The sequence below is a fragment of the Oncorhynchus tshawytscha genome, linkage group LG03 (genome assembly GCF_018296145.1).
Source record: "Oncorhynchus tshawytscha isolate Ot180627B linkage group LG03, Otsh_v2.0, whole genome shotgun sequence".
NCBI classification, from domain to species: domain Eukaryota; kingdom Metazoa; phylum Chordata; class Actinopteri; order Salmoniformes; family Salmonidae; genus Oncorhynchus; species Oncorhynchus tshawytscha.
The window spans coordinates 43801703-43819535 of record NC_056431.1 but is presented as its reverse complement, the minus strand read 5'-3'; the positions used below and the strand labels follow the sequence as shown (position 1 = coordinate 43819535).

The 17833-nt window shown below is 43.9% G+C and overlaps 1 protein-coding gene across 5 annotated transcripts in view; it reads right to left on the bottom strand.

The window, feature by feature from the left end:
- Positions 1–17833, bottom strand: part of myo3b (myosin IIIB) — a 111647-nt gene that overhangs the window by 6660 nt on the left and 87154 nt on the right. For all 5 annotated transcript variants that reach the window (XM_024405025.2, XM_024405032.2, XM_024405040.1 and 2 more), the window contains 3 exons: positions 7438–7538; positions 7021–7067; positions 6488–6642 (listed from right to left, as the gene is read on the bottom strand). In XM_024405025.2, coding sequence (XP_024260793.1) covers positions 6510–6642; positions 7021–7067; positions 7438–7538 — 281 coding nt within the window. In that variant the 3' untranslated portion in view covers positions 6488–6509. The remainder of the gene's footprint in view (positions 1–6487; positions 6643–7020; positions 7068–7437; positions 7539–17833) is intronic.

Genomic DNA, 17833 nt, shown 5'->3' with positions numbered 1-17833 from the left:
CTCATATGCTCAGGCAGACAATCAGCCAGGGACTTGATTTGGCAGAGAGAAAGAGGGAAAGTAACACCCACTTACAGCACCATATGTTACCACAGTCCAACCTTGTTATTAAAACTAGTAAGCCTATTTGAAATTCCTCTCCATAGTTAAACAGGGCCAAAATAATCAAGGGAGCACGATCACACTTAATTGATTCAGTGTACTTTTAAGACGATCTATTGGGTGCTGTGGTGACCTATTTCAGCCGGTCTTCAGAGGAACGAAATATCCCCAGTAAGGGGGTAATGCACAACTAGTATTATAATTACTGCTGGATCCGTTGCTGCACAACCGGAGGTGAAGTGCTTTTGAACTAACTGCACAATCGCCAAAGCCACATTATACTGAGGCCAATGATTCTTGGGGTATTTTTCTTGCAATTTCCATATGAAATACTCTCAGCGCAGTGTTGAAATGTAAAATTACCAAGGCACAAGGCGAGACCCAGATGCAGACACAGGAGTCAGATGGTTGGAGTCTTACAACGTAATCCAAAGGGTTACAGACTCCAGAAACAGGCAAGGGTCAAAACCGGGAGGACTAGAAAAAGGAGAATAGCAAAAGGAGTACGGGAAAAACACGCTGGGTGACTTGACTAAACATACAAGACGAACTGGTAGAAAGAGACAGGAAACACAGGGATAAATATACTGTGGAAAATAAGCGACGCCTAGAACGGGTGGAGACAATCACAGGAACAGGTGAAAGATCAGGGCATGACAATACACCCCCCCCAGGTCTTGGTTGGTCCGCTCCGACTGACCGTTAGTTTGGGGATGGAATCCGGATGACAGGCTGGTCGACGACCCAATAAGGTTGCAGAATGCCTTCCAGAATTGAGATGAGAACTGAGGACCCCGATTGGAGACCATGTCTACCGGGAGTCCATAGATCCGGAAGACATGCTGCACCATAAGCTGGTCCGTCTCCTTGGCCGAAGGTAGTTTGGGGAGAGGGATGAAATGGGCGGTCTTGGAGAACCAATCGACTACCATCAGGTTTGACAGTGTTGCCATCACATGGAGGGAGACCAGTGACAAAGTCCAGAGATATATGAGACCAGGGACGATGAGGGACCGGTAGTGACTGAAGGAAGCCAGAAGGAGCTTGCCGTGGAGTCACTTATTCTTTTATTCTGAGCACACACTGTGCATGCTGCGACGAATGCAGAGACATCAGGAACCATTGTGGGCCACCAAAAACATTATCGGAGGAAGGCTAGTGTACGACGGGACCCTGGATGACAGGTCAGCCTGGAGGAATGAGCCCATTACAGGACCAGGGACCGGACAGGATTAGGGACACACAGCTGGTTAGCCGGGTCCCCTTCAGGTGCAGGCTGGGAGAGTTGTGCCTCGCAGACCAGGTTCTCAATTACCCCAATCCGCAGTGGCAGCAAGGCATGAGGTAGTGAGAATGGTTTCAGAGGTCAAGGATGTGGCAGAGGAACTGTATAGGTGGGAGAGGACATCAGGCTTCACATTCTTTGACCCTGGGTGGTAGGAGATGGTGAAGTTAAATGTGGTGAAGAGGAGGGCCCACCGGGCCTGCGTGGAGTTGAGGCGCTTGGCTGTATGGAGATATTCCAAGTTTTTATGGTCGGTCAGGACCAGGAATGGCTGTTCTGCTCCTTCCAGCCAGTGCCTCCACTCTTCCAATGCCATCTTCACCACCAGCAGTTCTCAGTTGCCAACATCGTAGTTCGTTTCAGCAGGGTTGAGACGATGGGACAGGAAGGCACAGGGATGAAGCTTCTGGTCCTGGGTAGATTGCTGGGACAGGACGGCCCCCACTCCAACATCCACTTCCACCACAAATTGCGCGAGGGGACCGATGCTTCAGGTCCACAAAGGCATTGTCGAAAGACCTTGAACAGTATCTTGGGAGAGGTGAGTGCCGAGAGGGGGGCCACCAGTGTGCTGTAGTCCCGAATGAAACGGCAGTAGAAGTTTGCAAACCCAAGAAAAAATTGCAACTGCACCCTGGCCAATCCACCACTGCTTTCACCTTTCCAGGATCCATCTGAACATTGCCCTCAGCAATGGCATATCCCAGTAAGGTGACTGCAGAGCGGTGGAACTCACACTTCTCGGCTTTCACGAACAGTTGGTTCTCCAGGAGGAGCTGAAGGACCTGTCTGACATGAAGAACATGTTCTTGTGCAGATCGGGGAAAAAACTGGATGTCGTCAAGGTACACAAACCGGTTTAGCATGTCCTGAAGCCCATCAATGACCAAAGCCTGGAAAACAGCGGGGGAGCTGGTGAGTCCAAATGGCAAGACCTTGTACTCAATGTCCACTGGCTGTGTTGACGGCAGTCTTCCACTCATCCCCCCCTGCGTTTCCGAACCAGGTGGTAGGCATTTTGAAGGTCCAACTTGGAAAATATGGTGGCCCCCTGGAGAGGTTCAAACGTCGAGGAGAGGTCGGGGGTAACGACTCTTGATAGTAATGTCATTAAGTCCACGGTAGTCAACGCACGGACGCAGGGTCTTGTCCTTCTTCTCCACAAATAAAAACCCTGCGCCAGCAGGAGATGCAGACGGATGGACGGCCCCAGTGGCCAGAGAGTCCTCTATGAACTCCTCCATATCTTTGGTGTCTGGTCCAGAGAGAGAATACAATCGACCCGAGGTGGTGTAGTGCCTGGGAGAAGATCAATGGCACAATCATAAGGACAGTGCGGGGGAAGGGAAGTAGCACGTGCCTTACTGAACACTTCCAGGAGGTCATGGTATTCTGTGGGGATAGCAGAGACATCTACAGTCTTGCTAACATCCTGAGGAAGACGACTTGAGGATGGCTGTGCTGCTTGAAGGTAGTGGGAATGGCAAAATGGGCTCCAACCCAGGATGGAGCTTATGGTCCAATCAATCATCGGATTGTGCTTTTGAAGCCAGGAAAATCCCAATACAACCGGAACATGGGGAGATGCAATGAGGAGGAACTGTATTGTCTCACTGTGGCTACCAGAAACCCATAATTGAATGGGCACAGTACTATGAGTGACTTCCCCTATAGAGCGGCCGTCCAGTGCCCTAGCGTTCATTGGCATAGAGAGAGGCTGAGTGGGAATACCAAGCCCCGAGTCAATGAGCACTCAGAGAGACTTAGATTGGTCTCCCCACAGCACAAGAGCAAAAAGAGGGGTGTGCGGGTGATGGGAATTAGGGAACTCCCAGTCTGACTCACCATAGTACTGGTACCCACTAGAGACAAGAGTTTCCTAATAGGGCAGGTAGCTATAAAATGTCCTGCCCTTCCACAGTACAGACAACAGTTATTATTCATCCTTCGTGAGCATTCCCCAACTGACAACCTAGCTCTTCCCAATTGCATAGGCTCAGGAGTATCCAACTCACCCGTCGTAGATTCCCGAGGGGGCTCAGGTGGCTTCGAATCTTCTCGGAAGAGCTGCCTTCGGAAACTTGCAAATTTCCTTGGAGGTGAATGCGCCATAGCGAGTGCACAAGTGTGCCAGAGACTAGACCTCCTTTTACTCTTACGTTCCCTTAGACGTCCATCAATTTTAATGGTAAGGGCGATAAGGGAGTCGAGATCCATCGGCAATTCCCGAGCAGCTAGCTCATCCTTTACCTCCTCAGATAATCCGCGCAAAAAAGTATTGAAAAGAGACTCCAGATTCCAGGCACTCTCGGCGGCCAACGTGCGAAAATCAACCGCGTACTCTGCCACACTATGGGAGTTTCGACATAAGTCAAGCAGTTTACTGGCCACCATTCTCCCGGAAACCAGAGGCTCAAATACCTTTCTCACTTGCCAATGAATTCCTCCAGATGACCACAAATGGCAGATTGTTGCTCCCAAACTGCCGTAGAATAGGAGAGAGCCCTTCCCGACATTAGCGTAATAACATACGCTATATTCAATCTGTCTGAAGGAAACGAAGATGGCTGTAGCTCAAAAATAAGCGAGCACTGAGAAAGAAAACCCTGGCAGGTACCAGGATTCCCCGAATATCGCTCCGGAGGAGGTAAGCGGGGTTCTCGGGGACCCGGGATAGGCTGTACAAACTCACCACAGATAGGGTAAAAATTACTGGGTGATTTAAGTTTTTCAGAGGAGGCAGGCAGCCTCTGAGCTAACTCCCTGAATTGCTCCATAATAGCCTTTAACCCATGGTTGTGGCGTTCCGTCAAGGACCTGAGCCCTTCCAAAAGGCCCTGTACCAACTCCTTATGTCTCCTAATGGTGGCTCCCTGCAGGGAGACAACAGGGCGGAGCTGGTCCAAGTATGCTGGGTCTGTCATGGCCAGTTCGTACTATCAAGGCACAAGGCGAGACTCAAATGCAGACACAGGAGGCAGATGGTTGGAGTCTTACAATGTTTAATAATCCAAAGGGGTAGGCAAGAGATTGGTCGTGGACAGGCAAAAAGGTCAAAACCAGATCAGAGTCCAGGAGGTACAGAGTGGCAGACAGGCACGTGGTCAAGGCAGGCAGAATTGTCTTGCAGGCAGGTACAGACTCCAGAAACAGGCTAGGGTGAAAACCGGGAGGACTAGAAAAAGGAGAATAGCAAAAGGAGTACGGGAAGTACACGCTGGTTGACTTGACTAAACATACAAGACGAACTGGCACAGAGAGACAGGAAACACAGGGATAAATACACTGGGGGAAATAAGTGACACCTGGAGGGTGTGGAGACAATCACAGGAACAGGTGAAACAGATCAGGGCGTGACAAAAATACTGTAATACAATGTACCAATATTTCTTAAATAATAAAATAAAAAATGTAATAAATAATATCAACTATTAATTTTAATGTCAGTATTTGTGGTCAAATTATATCAGAGATTGAGTCTCAGACTTAGTACACTGTTGTACATTCCCTTACTTTGACATACTTCATTCAGCCAAAGTTTCAATCTAAAAGGGCATCTCATTTGTAACTTCTCTGGTAGAAGAGATTTACAAATTGAATCAAAAAGTATGTTTCTTTCTTTGACATTAGAGGAACTAAGCAGATCTTATTGGTACTTGAAATTTGGTCCGACAAGAGTAAACTCTTTTCTATAGCTGCCACTCATCAAGACTGGATTCTGACTTATTAATAGCCAATAATCTTTCAATTCATTATTTAAGCAGGCATGAATAACATTATTAGTGTATATAAGTATAGTATGTCTCACAATGTGAAAGAAAGACACAGCTAACTGTTAAACGTTTGATAATCCCACAAAACCTGAATGCAACTCGACTTAGTTCTGACCCTTACGGTATGTAGTCTTACTCACCGATGGCCACCTAAAGCTTCTGAAACCAGAGTAAACCCTGTACTGTCTGTGGATGGTCCTGCTATCTAGACAGAGCTCTAATGTTTTCCCCGCTGAGTACAAGGGATCTTCAGTCATACCACCCTACTCTTCCTATTAAGATCAGAATCTCAGCTTGGGCCCTGGGGTGTCAACAAAAGGAGATGCAGTAAATGATATGCAAATCAGGGGGAAAAAAAAGCACTACAGATCAACTTGCCAGCCCTGCATTTCCGACACATCTTAAAAGGAAATTTCTATACTTTGGGTGAAATTCAGAGATACGACTAGCTCTCTGTTTGCTTTTAGACAGGAAATGTTTTAGAGGTTCTAGTACACAGCATATACCACTCACTCCTTGGTATAATGATAATCACATATTGCAACCATCATTGAAAAATTCACTGCAAAATGGTCAAAGTATAACATTGACTTTTCACGTGATATCTCTATGCTCTCAATGCAGCTTTTCAGCGAGGAGACTTGAACTGTAACACGTACTTTATTATACCACAGTGAACAGAGAATTGATTCAGTGACCATTAAATGTTTACAACTTTATGAACACTGCACTGACTGAGGATGATGGGCACCTGCCTTGTTCTCAGTCTGGTTCCATGCCAGATTTCCATCTGAGCTCTAATTTGGCCCGAGCTTGCTGTTAATGGAGTCTTGGTCTATTGTGAAACGTTCAGTGACAATGAAACTTTATAGAAAAAAACATGATTCAATATATATATTTCTCTGCCACAAAACAGCAGTGTCATTTTCATGTACCATTTGTCAGGATTTTGAAAGACAAATATTTTTCCTAAGATGAGTCTCTTGTGTGAACCAGATAGAAAAACAAGCCTGAAGACGATTGAACGACACCATAACTAATCCCTACATTACTGGAGCCTATCTGCCTAAATTGAGAGGTGTGTGGGGGAGGTGGCAATGTACAAGGAACTGCTAATGAAAACATGGTAGCAGAACTATATTCAACAATCCTAACTGTGGCGTTTGTGTTCATCCAAATACACACATACAAGGGGAGGATCATTAGTAATTATTTTAAACGAATAGACATTTACTCTGGTCTCTTGTACATCACCCTTGTTATAAATGGTGCATATGGAGGAAATGTTATTTCAGTATGTGTCTGGCTAGTGCTCTTTGACTCGTACCAGTTGACAGGGGTTGTAAGACTCAGCTCTGACTGACGAGTGGCCCTCTTGACAGGGTGGGAGGGGGCCCGGTCAAATAGTCTTCCTCAGGGATTGATTCCACCGTTGACAATAATTTGTAGTACTCATCCTCTCCATCCAGTACTTTGATTTGGCTGTGATGTTCAAGACAGGGAGGGTATGAGGGAAAATAGACTGCTCTTCTAAAATGCCTCTGACCAGAAAAAGCAGACCATTTCACTTAAATAAGAGCAATTATATCTAACAAAGATAAGGCAGTGAGGAGTTAACCTGGTATAAACCAGGCTTTCATTTACAAATACAAGTCAGACCATCAACAATTAAAATTAGCATGCTGACAAAGCCTTAATATGTAGCCCTCTCTACTGACACAAAGGAGCTTGTAAAAAGCTCTGTTATTTTCAGCACTCCCATTTACATGATAGGAAAACAAAATCCATTTCTGGATTCTTCTATTCCACAAAGGGCCTGCTCTGTTTAGAGTTGCTGTAAGTAGGAAAGCAGTTATTTACCCAAGTTTTCTCGGCTTCCTCTTGCTCCCCTGGTAATCCAGAGTTCTCTGTGGAAAGGGCCAAGAGCACAGTCAAAAAGATGAGCAGAGAGTCATTCATTTTTAATTCAAAGTGATTTTGTGTTGAATGCGAGCAGATGCTGATAATATCAGAAGCATAATTTTTTGGGATCAAAGGGCTCAAGTGAGCCTGATGAAGCATGCATCTTGCTCAGCTTTGATAAACCACATCAATTATTCACCGTGAAGGCAGACATCCTGACATGAAAGCAACAGATAAAGAACATAAGCACATGTTCAAGACAAGAGGCAGAGACGCGTGGGGGTGGGGCTCGAGGGTCTGGCACAGGTAGATTTAATTGTATTATCATCTGGAACCAAAGTCAGACAAAGGACTTTATCGCCACTTTGAACTCACATTTAGCTGGTTGTAATAGAGACTGTCTTCAGGGCTGTTCAGCAGTTTGGGCTGCTGGCCCCGCCGGCGAGGGGTTCGCTGCTGCAGCTTGAGCACTGGACCTGCAACAGAGACAAATCACTGAGAAACAGCACAGTAACAACACTCCAGCACTGATACACAGTGTGGTAACAGCCCCAATGGATAACCACTACACACTGAGATGCATTCAGATTACACTGGAACAAAACACAATGAGGTAACAAACCTCACAACAAATGATAAAGGCATAAAAACCATAAAAGCTGTAAAAGATGAGGTGAAAAGCAAATATTCCCACAGTCATGTCAATGGGGTTTATTCCCCTCTATGGGACTCGAGGAAAACCAAGCTCTCAGAGCTAACTATGCCAATATGGCATGAGCAGATCAATGACTCAAATTCAGATCCACTTCTTGAAGCAGAAGACTGTAGCCTTGCCAATTTCATGTTGTTTTCTTTTCATGTTCAAAGCCGCATGATTGTTACTATTTATTATTCATAATGGTGATATAACATGGTAGGCTTTTGCAATAGATAATGACCCAGCTTACTCAATCACCTGATCAATCAAGCATGAGACAATTGAAATATTTTCTACAACTCTATGACCAAGTTTCAAGATTTCAGAGTTGGAAAAAAAAACATGTTTTAAAACTCAGACACCTTTACAACGAAGCATCTATTTTTAATGCCAGACAGCGTTTCATCTTCTACCCTTCGTTTTGGGTGAGACAGGACATTCCTTCATCATCTCCTGTTACTTCAGCTTCCCAACCTTGACTAAAGCTGCATTTACTTTTTGCAGCTTAACACTACTTTGTACTCACTTTGAACAGACCTCATCACATCTCAATCCTATACATCAAAGCTCAAGAGTTTTTTCCTCCACTCCTTCTGCTTTCTTGATGTTATTCAAACCAGCGTAGATTTACTAAATTCACACAACCTTGAAAATGCCCATGGAGATGCTGTCATTTCTATGTCTGCACTTCTAATGTAGATATTTGGTTTATCAGGGAGCAGTCAGAAAGATATCTTGTCCCAAAGAGTCAGGGCACAACTTCTCTCCAATGCTGTTGTTTATAGATATATAAACAGGGTGGAGAGAATCAACCTTCTTCATTAAAAACAAAACGTAAGGTTCCTTGCGTAACCCCGGTTCTCTGATATTATGAGCGAGATATCTCACATGGAGGTTCGCTAGGACCGCCTACTCTCTTGGAAGTACCTATCAAAAGTGTCTGTTGGAGACAGACAGGTAGAGTGGAGGATGAGGGGAGACCCTCACTTCCATTAAAGGAGCCACTTTCCCGCCCTCTGGTTCTTCTCAAGCATGTTTCTCTTCCTCACGCTCATGTGAGCAGGGGAATGTGGCGAGATATCTCACTCATAATATCGGAGAACTGGGCAAGTAACCTTAAGTTCTTTTTCAATTATTAGTTTTGATATCTCACATGTGGGTATATGGCCAATTCCCGTATCACAAAACATGCTCGCCGATGCCAGGGTAGTCACAACATCAGCATCTCCCGGTGGTGCCGAAAAGGTGCAGAGACAACCCAATGGGGGAAAACCTCATAACAAAGTAAGGGGAAGCCCAATATAAGATGCATACAATCTCAGTTGAATGAGAAATGCCCCAAAAACCAGAGGATGCTCTCTTTACTAGCGAGCCTTTCCAGGCCCCTTCGAAGGCTTTCACCCTCACTTTGTAAATAAATATTATGGTCCCCATGATCCGGCAGGATATCATTGAAAAGGGAACAGCGTTGCCCAATGAGCGAAGAGCATGACACCCTTGCCCGAGCACTCCTACAATCCAAGTTAATGCGAACTGCACGTACTGGACGATGACCAGGGCGCCCTTCTAGGGAAGGCAATACGTAAAAAGCCATAGGCTCCAAGGTGCAACAATGGGAAAAAAAGTCCTGCAAAGCGCATAGGACCATGGAAAACGGAGTGTAGGGAGGAACAATCTGCCTTGTCACAACTTCTCCATGACAAAAACGCACCAACTGTAAAACAGAGAGCGTACAAAATGGGCTGGTACTCTTTTCCAAGAGTTGCGGGCCTGTCTCTTTCCTTTTTTCGTTCTCTCTCATTGGCTATGCACCGAAGACTAAAGCATCGGAGTTCACTAGGGCAGGGGTTCCCAAACCTTTTCACTCGGGGCCCCCTTCCAGCATTGGGGAACAGCCCACCTGCGTGTGCGTGCACGCGCAACGTCTATTTCTTATATATATTTTTTGTTTTAATTTTATTATTATAATTATTTCCCACCCCTTTTTTCTCCCCAATTTCGTGGTATCCAATTGGTAGTAGTTACAATCTTGTCTCATCGCTGCAACTCCCGTACGGAGTCGGGAGAGGCGAAGGTCGAGAGCCATTCTATTATGGGTGTGTACGGGAGGCGAAGTCAGGTGCAGGAGAGCAGAGTAGCAGAGTTAACAGGCACACTTTTATTCCGGTCAATAAATAAGCAAAAAATGACATCAAAGTGCCCAAAACACGGAACATGAACAAAAGTCTAGCACGTGAACACACCACATAACAATAAACAATTTCACACAAAGACATGGAGGAGAACAGAGGACTAAATACATGCAGTGTGATTAGATACTGAAACCAGACAAAACAAATAGACATATGAAAAATGGAGCGGCGATGGCTAGAAAGCCAGTGACGTCGATCGCCGAACACCGCCCGAACAAGGAGAGGAGCCGACTTCAATCGAAGTCGTGACACATGCGTCCGCCGAAACACACCCAACCAAGCTGCACTGCTTCTTGACACAATGCCAAACCCTCCCTAACCCGGACGATTCTGCATCTTTGTTGCATTCTTCACATATGATTTGGCAAAGTATTTGCAAATGTACACAGCTTTTCCTTCTACATTAGCTGCCGTGAAATGTCTCCACACATTAGATAGCGCCCGTGGCATTTTCCTGTAAAGACTAGAACAAAATGAAAAAATAAATCAAAATTCAATTCGTACAGATAAATAGTTAAGCAGTTAGATTAAACAACTCCTTTGTAAGATAAATGTTTTCAAAAGAAACATGTATGGAAACAGGTGAATTAACACTCAGTTAGCAGGCTCAAGCAAGCTAAAACCCATATGGTAGCAAAAACTAACTAGCAGAAATTGTTAACAAGTTAAAATTATTTAAAACACACTTTGCTGTAGGCTGCTATTTATTAGTAAATAACAAAATTCTTCAAATTCCAGGGCTTAACTTCCCATGGAAAATTTCCGGAAATTTCCAGGAAAGTTTCTGAACCTTTGTAACTCTAGTCTGGATAGATGCGGGAAGCGAGCTCTCTCAGAACAGAGCAGCCAGCGCCATGAAGGAAGATGTCAGGTAATATAGCCAGAGGAAGAAGGAAACACCTGCAGCGCAGTATTCCTTATACTTGGCAGTAGGACAGCTACATAACCTGTATGTCTTGGCCCTGCTCCATGGGTGGTGAAGAGTTGTTAACCAGCTACTCACTCCCCTAAGATGGGGAGGCAGAGCAAGCAGTGGCCCAGTTGCATGAACCAATCACAGTGAAATAAAAAAGGAAGAGGAAAGCAGAATTTGTGTGGTCTCGGGAGTACCCTTTTCTTCCAGAGAGTAAAGTAAGGAATTACTAAACTGACTGTTCTCTAGCTCAATGGAGTGTTCTTCATAACAGAGCCAAGTTGTCTTTGGCAAGCAGAGGAAAAAAAACGCCCCTCAGTATCCGTGGTGGAAAAAGTACCCAATTGTCATACTTGAGTAAAAGGAAATATACCTTAATAGAAAATATATCAAGTACAAGTGAAAGTCACCCAGTAAAATACTACTTGAGTAAAAGTATTTGGCTTTAAATATACTGTAGGTATCAAAAGTAAATGTAATTGCTAAAATAAACTTAAGTATCAAAAGGAAAAGTATAAATAATTTCAAATTCCTTATATTAAGCAAACCAGACTGCACGATTATTATTATTTTACATTTTTTGTGGGTAGTGAGTCCGCCAGATCAGAGGCAGTAGAGATGACCAGGGATGTTTTTTTCTTTAAGAACAAATTCTTATTTTCAATGACAGCCTAGGAACAGTGGGTTAACTGCCTGTTCAGGGGCAGAACGACTGTAACGGTTTTCTTCCATTGAAGGAGAGGAGGACCAAAATGCAGCGTGGTTAGAGTTCAACATGTTTAATAAAGATCATACACGAGAACACTACAAAATACAAAACAACAAATGTGAAAACCGAAACAGTCCTATCTGGTGCAATGACACGAAGACAGAAGACAACCACCCACAAAGTACCCACAGAATATGGCTGCCTAAATATGGTTCCCAATCAGAGACAACGATAGACAGCTGCCTCTAATTGAGAACCAATCTAGGCAACCATAGACTTACAAACTACCTAGAAAGGAAACAGCCCCATAAACATACAAAAAACCCTAGACCAGGCAAAACCAAATAAATCCCCCATGTCACACCCTGACCTAACCAAAATAATAAAGAAAACAAAGAATACTTAAGCCCAGGGGGTGACAACAGCAGATTTGTACCTTGTCAGCTTAGGGATTTGAACTTGCAACCTTCCGGTTACAAGTCCACCGCTCTAACCACTAGGGTACCTGCCGCCCAAATGTTCAATTGATAAGTGTGCAAAATTGACTATTTTGCTTTCCTGCTAAGAATTCAAAATGTAACGAGTACTTTTGGGTGTCAAGGAAAATGTATGGAGTAAAAAGTACTTTATTTCTTTAGGAATGCAGTGAAGTAAACGTAAAAGTTGTCCAAAAAAAATCTTTATTTATTTATTTCACCTTTATTTAACCAGGTAAGCTACTTGAGAACAAGTTCTCATTTGCAACTGCGACCTGGCCAAGGTAAAGCATAGCAGTTCGACACATACAACAACACAGAGTTACACATGGAATGAACAAAACATAGTCAATAATAGAGTAGAAAAAAGAAAACAAAGTCTATATACAGTGAGTGCAAATTAGGTCAAACAAGGGAGTTAAGGTAATAAATAGGCCATGGTGGCGAAGTAATCACAATATGGCAATTAAACACTGGAATGGTAGATGTGCTAAAGATGGATGTGCAAGTAGAGATACTGTGGTGCAAAAGGAGCAAAATAAATAAATACAGTATGGGGATGAGGTAGATAGATGGGCTGTATACAGATGGGCTATGAACAGGTGCAGATGGGCTATCTGTGAGCTGCTCTGACAGCTGGTTCTTAAAGCTAGTGAGGGTGATGGGAATCTCCAGCTTCAGTGATTTTTGCAGTTCGTTCCAGTCAGTGGCAGCAGAGAACTGGAAGAAAAGGCGACCAAAGGAGGAATTGGCTTTGGGGGTAACCAGTGAGATATACCTGCTGGAGCGCGTGCTACGAGTGGGTGCTGCTATGGTGACCAGCGAGCTGAGATAGGGCGGGGCTTTACCTAGCAGACTTGTAGATAACCTGTAGCCAGTGGGTTTGGCGACGAGTATGAAGCGAGGGCCAGCCAACGAGAGTGTATAGGTCGCAGTGGTGAGTAGTGTATGGGGCTTTGATGGCAAAACGGGTGGCACTGTGATAGACTACATCCAGTTTGCTGAGTAGAGTGTTGGAGGCTATTTTATAGATGACATCGCCGAAGTCAAGGATCGGTAGGATGTTCAGTTTTACGAGGGTATGTTTGGCAGCATGAGTGAAGGAAGCTTTGTTGCGAAATAGGAAGCCGATTCTAGATTTAATTTTTGATTGGAGATGCTTAATGTGAGTCTGGAAGGAGAGTTTACAGTCTAGCCAGACACCCAGGTATTTGTAGTTATCCACGTATTCTAAGTCAGAGCCGTCCAGAGTAGTGATGCTGGATTGGCGGGCAGGTGCGGGCAATGTTCGGTTGAATAGCATGCATTTATTTTTATTTGCGTTTAAGAGCAGTTGGAGGCCACAGAAGGAGAGTTGTATGGCATTGAAGCTCGTCTGGACGTTAGTTAACACAGCGTCCAAAGAAGGGCCAGAAGTATACAGAATGGTGTCGTCTGCGTAGAGGTGGATCAGAGAATCACCAGCAGCAAGAGCGACATCATTGATGTATACAGAGAAGAGAGTCGGCCCGAGAATTGAACCCTGTGGCACGCCCATAGAGACTGCCAGAGGTCCGGAAAGAGATATTGTCTCTAGAAATAGCATTTAAACCAGGTGATGTCACTGCGTGTGTGGGAGGTGGAACTAAATTGTTAGCCGAGGTGTGTTGAGCAGTGCTAGAGGCTCTATAGTGAAATAAAACAATAGTTACAAACCAGAACAGCAATCGACACTGCATGGTGACGTTAGGGAAAGGCATGCGTAGCCGGGTGATCATACAAGCCCAGTACGTGGCTTCAGGCAGCTAGCGGCACGAGGCTAGCAGGCTAACAGAAAGGCCTTAGAGAGATGATGCGACGGAGGAAAGTCTGTTGTGGCCCCCTCGTGCAGTTACATCAGCGGACGGATCAGCAGAGCTCTGTGTGGTAAACCAGGCCAATTGGTAAAATATGTATAGTGGAAGAAATATGTCCGAAGGGCATATATAGTAAAGTAAAATACAGATACCACAAAAAACTACTTAAGTAGTACTTTAAATTACTTTTTTACTTAAGTACACCATCCTTAGCTGCCAGGGCTGCGCCCTAGGTTGGCCGACCTAGGAGGAATAGCAGTGATCACAGGACTCGAGAGCCTTCTGGGCATGTTCCTTAGCCAAACAATTGATGCATAGAGGGTGGGAATCTTTCCCAGCAATCATGGAGCCGCAAGCACAAGACCGTGGGGGTTCAAGTGCTAGGATTGTCCCGGGGCAGGATAGCAGTCACCATTGCGAGGGAAAAGGCTTGTTAGGGGGACCAAGCAATGCCTGTTGCAAGAACAACGTGTAGACGACGTAGGCTAGCAAGTTTGAAGTCCTGCGGCTTATAGCTAGCAAATAGTATCTTATATAAATGGCGTACCAAGCTAGCTAGTTATGAGCCTTGCCTCTAAGCAAGCCAACCTCACTAGCATACCCTACCAGCAACACGATAGCACTGCTAGCTCTGTTCTCTCGTCTAGTTTAACCTACAGTGCCTTCAGAAAGTATTCATACTCCTTGACTTTATGCAGGTTCTGTTGTGTTACAGCCTGAATTCAAAATTGATAAAACATTTTTTTTTTCTCTCACCAATCTTCACAGAATATCCCATAGCGACAAAATGAAAACATGTTTTTAGACATTTTTGCAAATTTATTGAAAAATAACAACAGAAATTCTAATTTACATAAGTATTCACACCCCTGAATACTTGTTAGAATCACCTTTGGCAGCGATTACAACTGTAAGTCTATTCTGTACAGGCTTCCTTCTTTTCACTCTGTCAAATAGGTTAGTATTGTGGCGTAAATACAATGTTGTTGATCTATCCTCAGTTCTCTCCTATCACAGCCATTGAACTCCGTAACTGTTTTAGTCACCAATGGCCTCATGGTGAAATCCCTGAGCAGTTTCCTTCTTCTCCGACAACTGAATTGGGAAGAACCCTGTATTTTGTAGTGACTGGCTGTGTTGATACACAATCCAAAGTGTAATTAATAACTTCCCCAAGCTCAAAGGGATATTGAGTGTCTGCTTGATTTTTTATTTTTACCCATCTACCAATAGGTGCTCGCTCTTCTTTGAGAGACATTGGAAAACAGAGATGAGGTAGTCATGAAAAAATCATGTTAAACACTACTCTGCACACAGAGTGAGTCCATGCAACTTATTATGCATCTTGTTAAGCACATTTTTACTGCTGAACTTATTTAGGACGCATAACAAACGGGTTTGGATACTTATTGACTCAAGACATTACAGCTTTTCATTTTTTATTGTAAAAATGTCTAAAAACATAATTCCATTTTGATATTATGGGGTATTATGTCATATGGCCAGCGACAAAAAAACTACATTCAATCAATTTGAAATTCAAGCTGTAACACAACAAAATGTGGAAAAAGGTCAAGGTTGTGTTAACTAGAACGATTCTCTCAGCTTTCACGGCTGAAAGCTCGGTCACGTGGTTTCTTTCAGACAGCACTGAGCTAGCCACCGCACACCTTCACCACGAGGTAGCTGCTAGCTAGCTAATTCCCCACTAGCCTCGCGGCTATAGCATTATTCGTTGCTCAATATTGCTAGCTGTTAGCTGCAAGGCTCCTAACTAGCTAGCTTGGTACGCCATTAACACTTGATACTAGCCAAGTTAACCTAAGTCTTGCAGCGTGGGCTAACCCAGTTCCAATAGCTAGCAATGACGCCAACTACCAATGGATACTGAAAAGTAGAAAAGGAATTTCTACTCGAAAACAGAAACCTTCCCGTTAGTACTCAACCTCTCAACAGGGTCTGAAGACCTACGCTCAGCAGCGATATCCTTTACGGTTTTCAGTCGATATGAGGAAGAGAAGCGAGAATAACCAGAGGGAGGGAGAGTGGCTCATTTTATAGAAGTGAGGGTCTCACCTCATTCGCCACTCTACCTGTCTGTCTGGTACTTCCAAGAGAGTAGGCCGTCCTAGCGAACCCTCACCTCTGAGATCTCGAAATTAATAACTGAAAGAGAACCCTATGCTACTTTTGACTTATACTGTTTGTCATATAATTCTAACGTGAGGTGTCTAATACATTTAGATTACCAATTGGCAGCTGGGAATTGACAGAATGCCCTTAGGACAAAGTTCCCTTCATGGTTTGATTCTGAATGTGTAGTAGGCGTACTAGTCAACCTCCTGTGCAAAAACCATTCTGAACTGTATCTAAACAACCATTAGCTCAGCTGGTTGGAGCATGGCACTATTGGTGTGGGGATTGCGGTTTTGTGTATTATGCACCTTACGTTTTTACAAAAAATATGTTATTTTAATGATGTCTGAAATGGGTTTGATAAGCAAATTTCTAATTCCCCTGAAACCACATCAAAGCACTCAATCAAGAATAATGACGTCCTTGAACAAAGTTTCATAATGTAATCACACTGCAGAATAATGTAACTATATAGCAGCACAAACTGTTTTTCACTGGAACAAAATATGTTATGAAAATTCAAATAAAAAAAACTAAGAGTAGTTATGCTAGAGATAGCTAGTTAGCTGACGTGCAATCTTGTTATTTAACAAGTTCTGTTCAGTGGCTCTTTCCTTTAAAACAAACAGACTAAGGACATCAGATGTTCATGGCAAAGCAACGTTTCATCACAGCACTACACGACTGAATGGAGGAGATTTATGTTGTTTGGGGTCTGAGGTGAGATGTTTTCTATATTCACATGAGACCCTCCATCCTGAGTGAATGATTGTAACTTGGCTGCTCTGATATACAGCTGGATCCCTGTGTGTCTGTGCAGTCTAGGAGTCAGAAACACAACTCTCAGTTCCAACATCCCCATTTATCAAGGCATGACCCGCAGCGATTAAAGCGTGTAGCAGATCAGAGAAAGGGTCAGGCTTCCCATCTCCACCTGTTTGGGAAATCACTGCCATTTGATCCAGGCCAGCCCCAGAGGAATGTTGTTGCCGCAGATATCTTACAGACACTGAGGCTGCCAAACGGGCTTCTGGCACGAGAGCATTTTGGACCCAGGTAGGTCTGGGAAGAGGTCAGACAGTGGCTCACACAAGGCTTGCTATATGATAATAGTGGGCAGCATCTGCGGTGAGGAATAACGATCAGAGAATACAGAAGAAGAAAAAAATTCCAGCAGAGTTTGCAACATACTTACATTTTGTACATGCTTGCATCTCTAGATAAAAAGGATGAGAATATTTTTTTAAATAGGTACTTTCTTTCATTTTCAAAGAGGTCCAGATGATTCGTAAAACATCTCTAAATACCCGTTTTAAATCCCTTGAAAATCAGAACGCTCCTCAGAAACAACATTGAAGAGCTGCTAAATGGGATTTTAGCCAAATAAATGAAAGAGATGTATTGATTTACTTCCTGAATCATGTGCTGTGATCACCTGAATTATCATAGACCCCAGTTATCCACTTGGGGCTTTGTTTATTCAGATGGAGGGAGCCGAATCACCAAAAGGCATGGATTATAATGAAAAATCATCAGTTGAGTCCTTTGATGCCTAAATAAGACATGTGCAGCCCATACCCCTCTTTTTCCCTCACAAACCCTCACATGCACACACACACGCATGCACACACACACACATGCACACACACACACACACACACACACACACACACACACACACATGGTTTATTGCTAACAGAAAGTCCCTGAATAGATAGCTAACTCTAGTCAAACTTCAATAGGAGTTCGAGAGCTTTTCAGGACTACTGTGATTTATTACCAATGTCTTAATTTGGTAAACCATGTGCTTTGA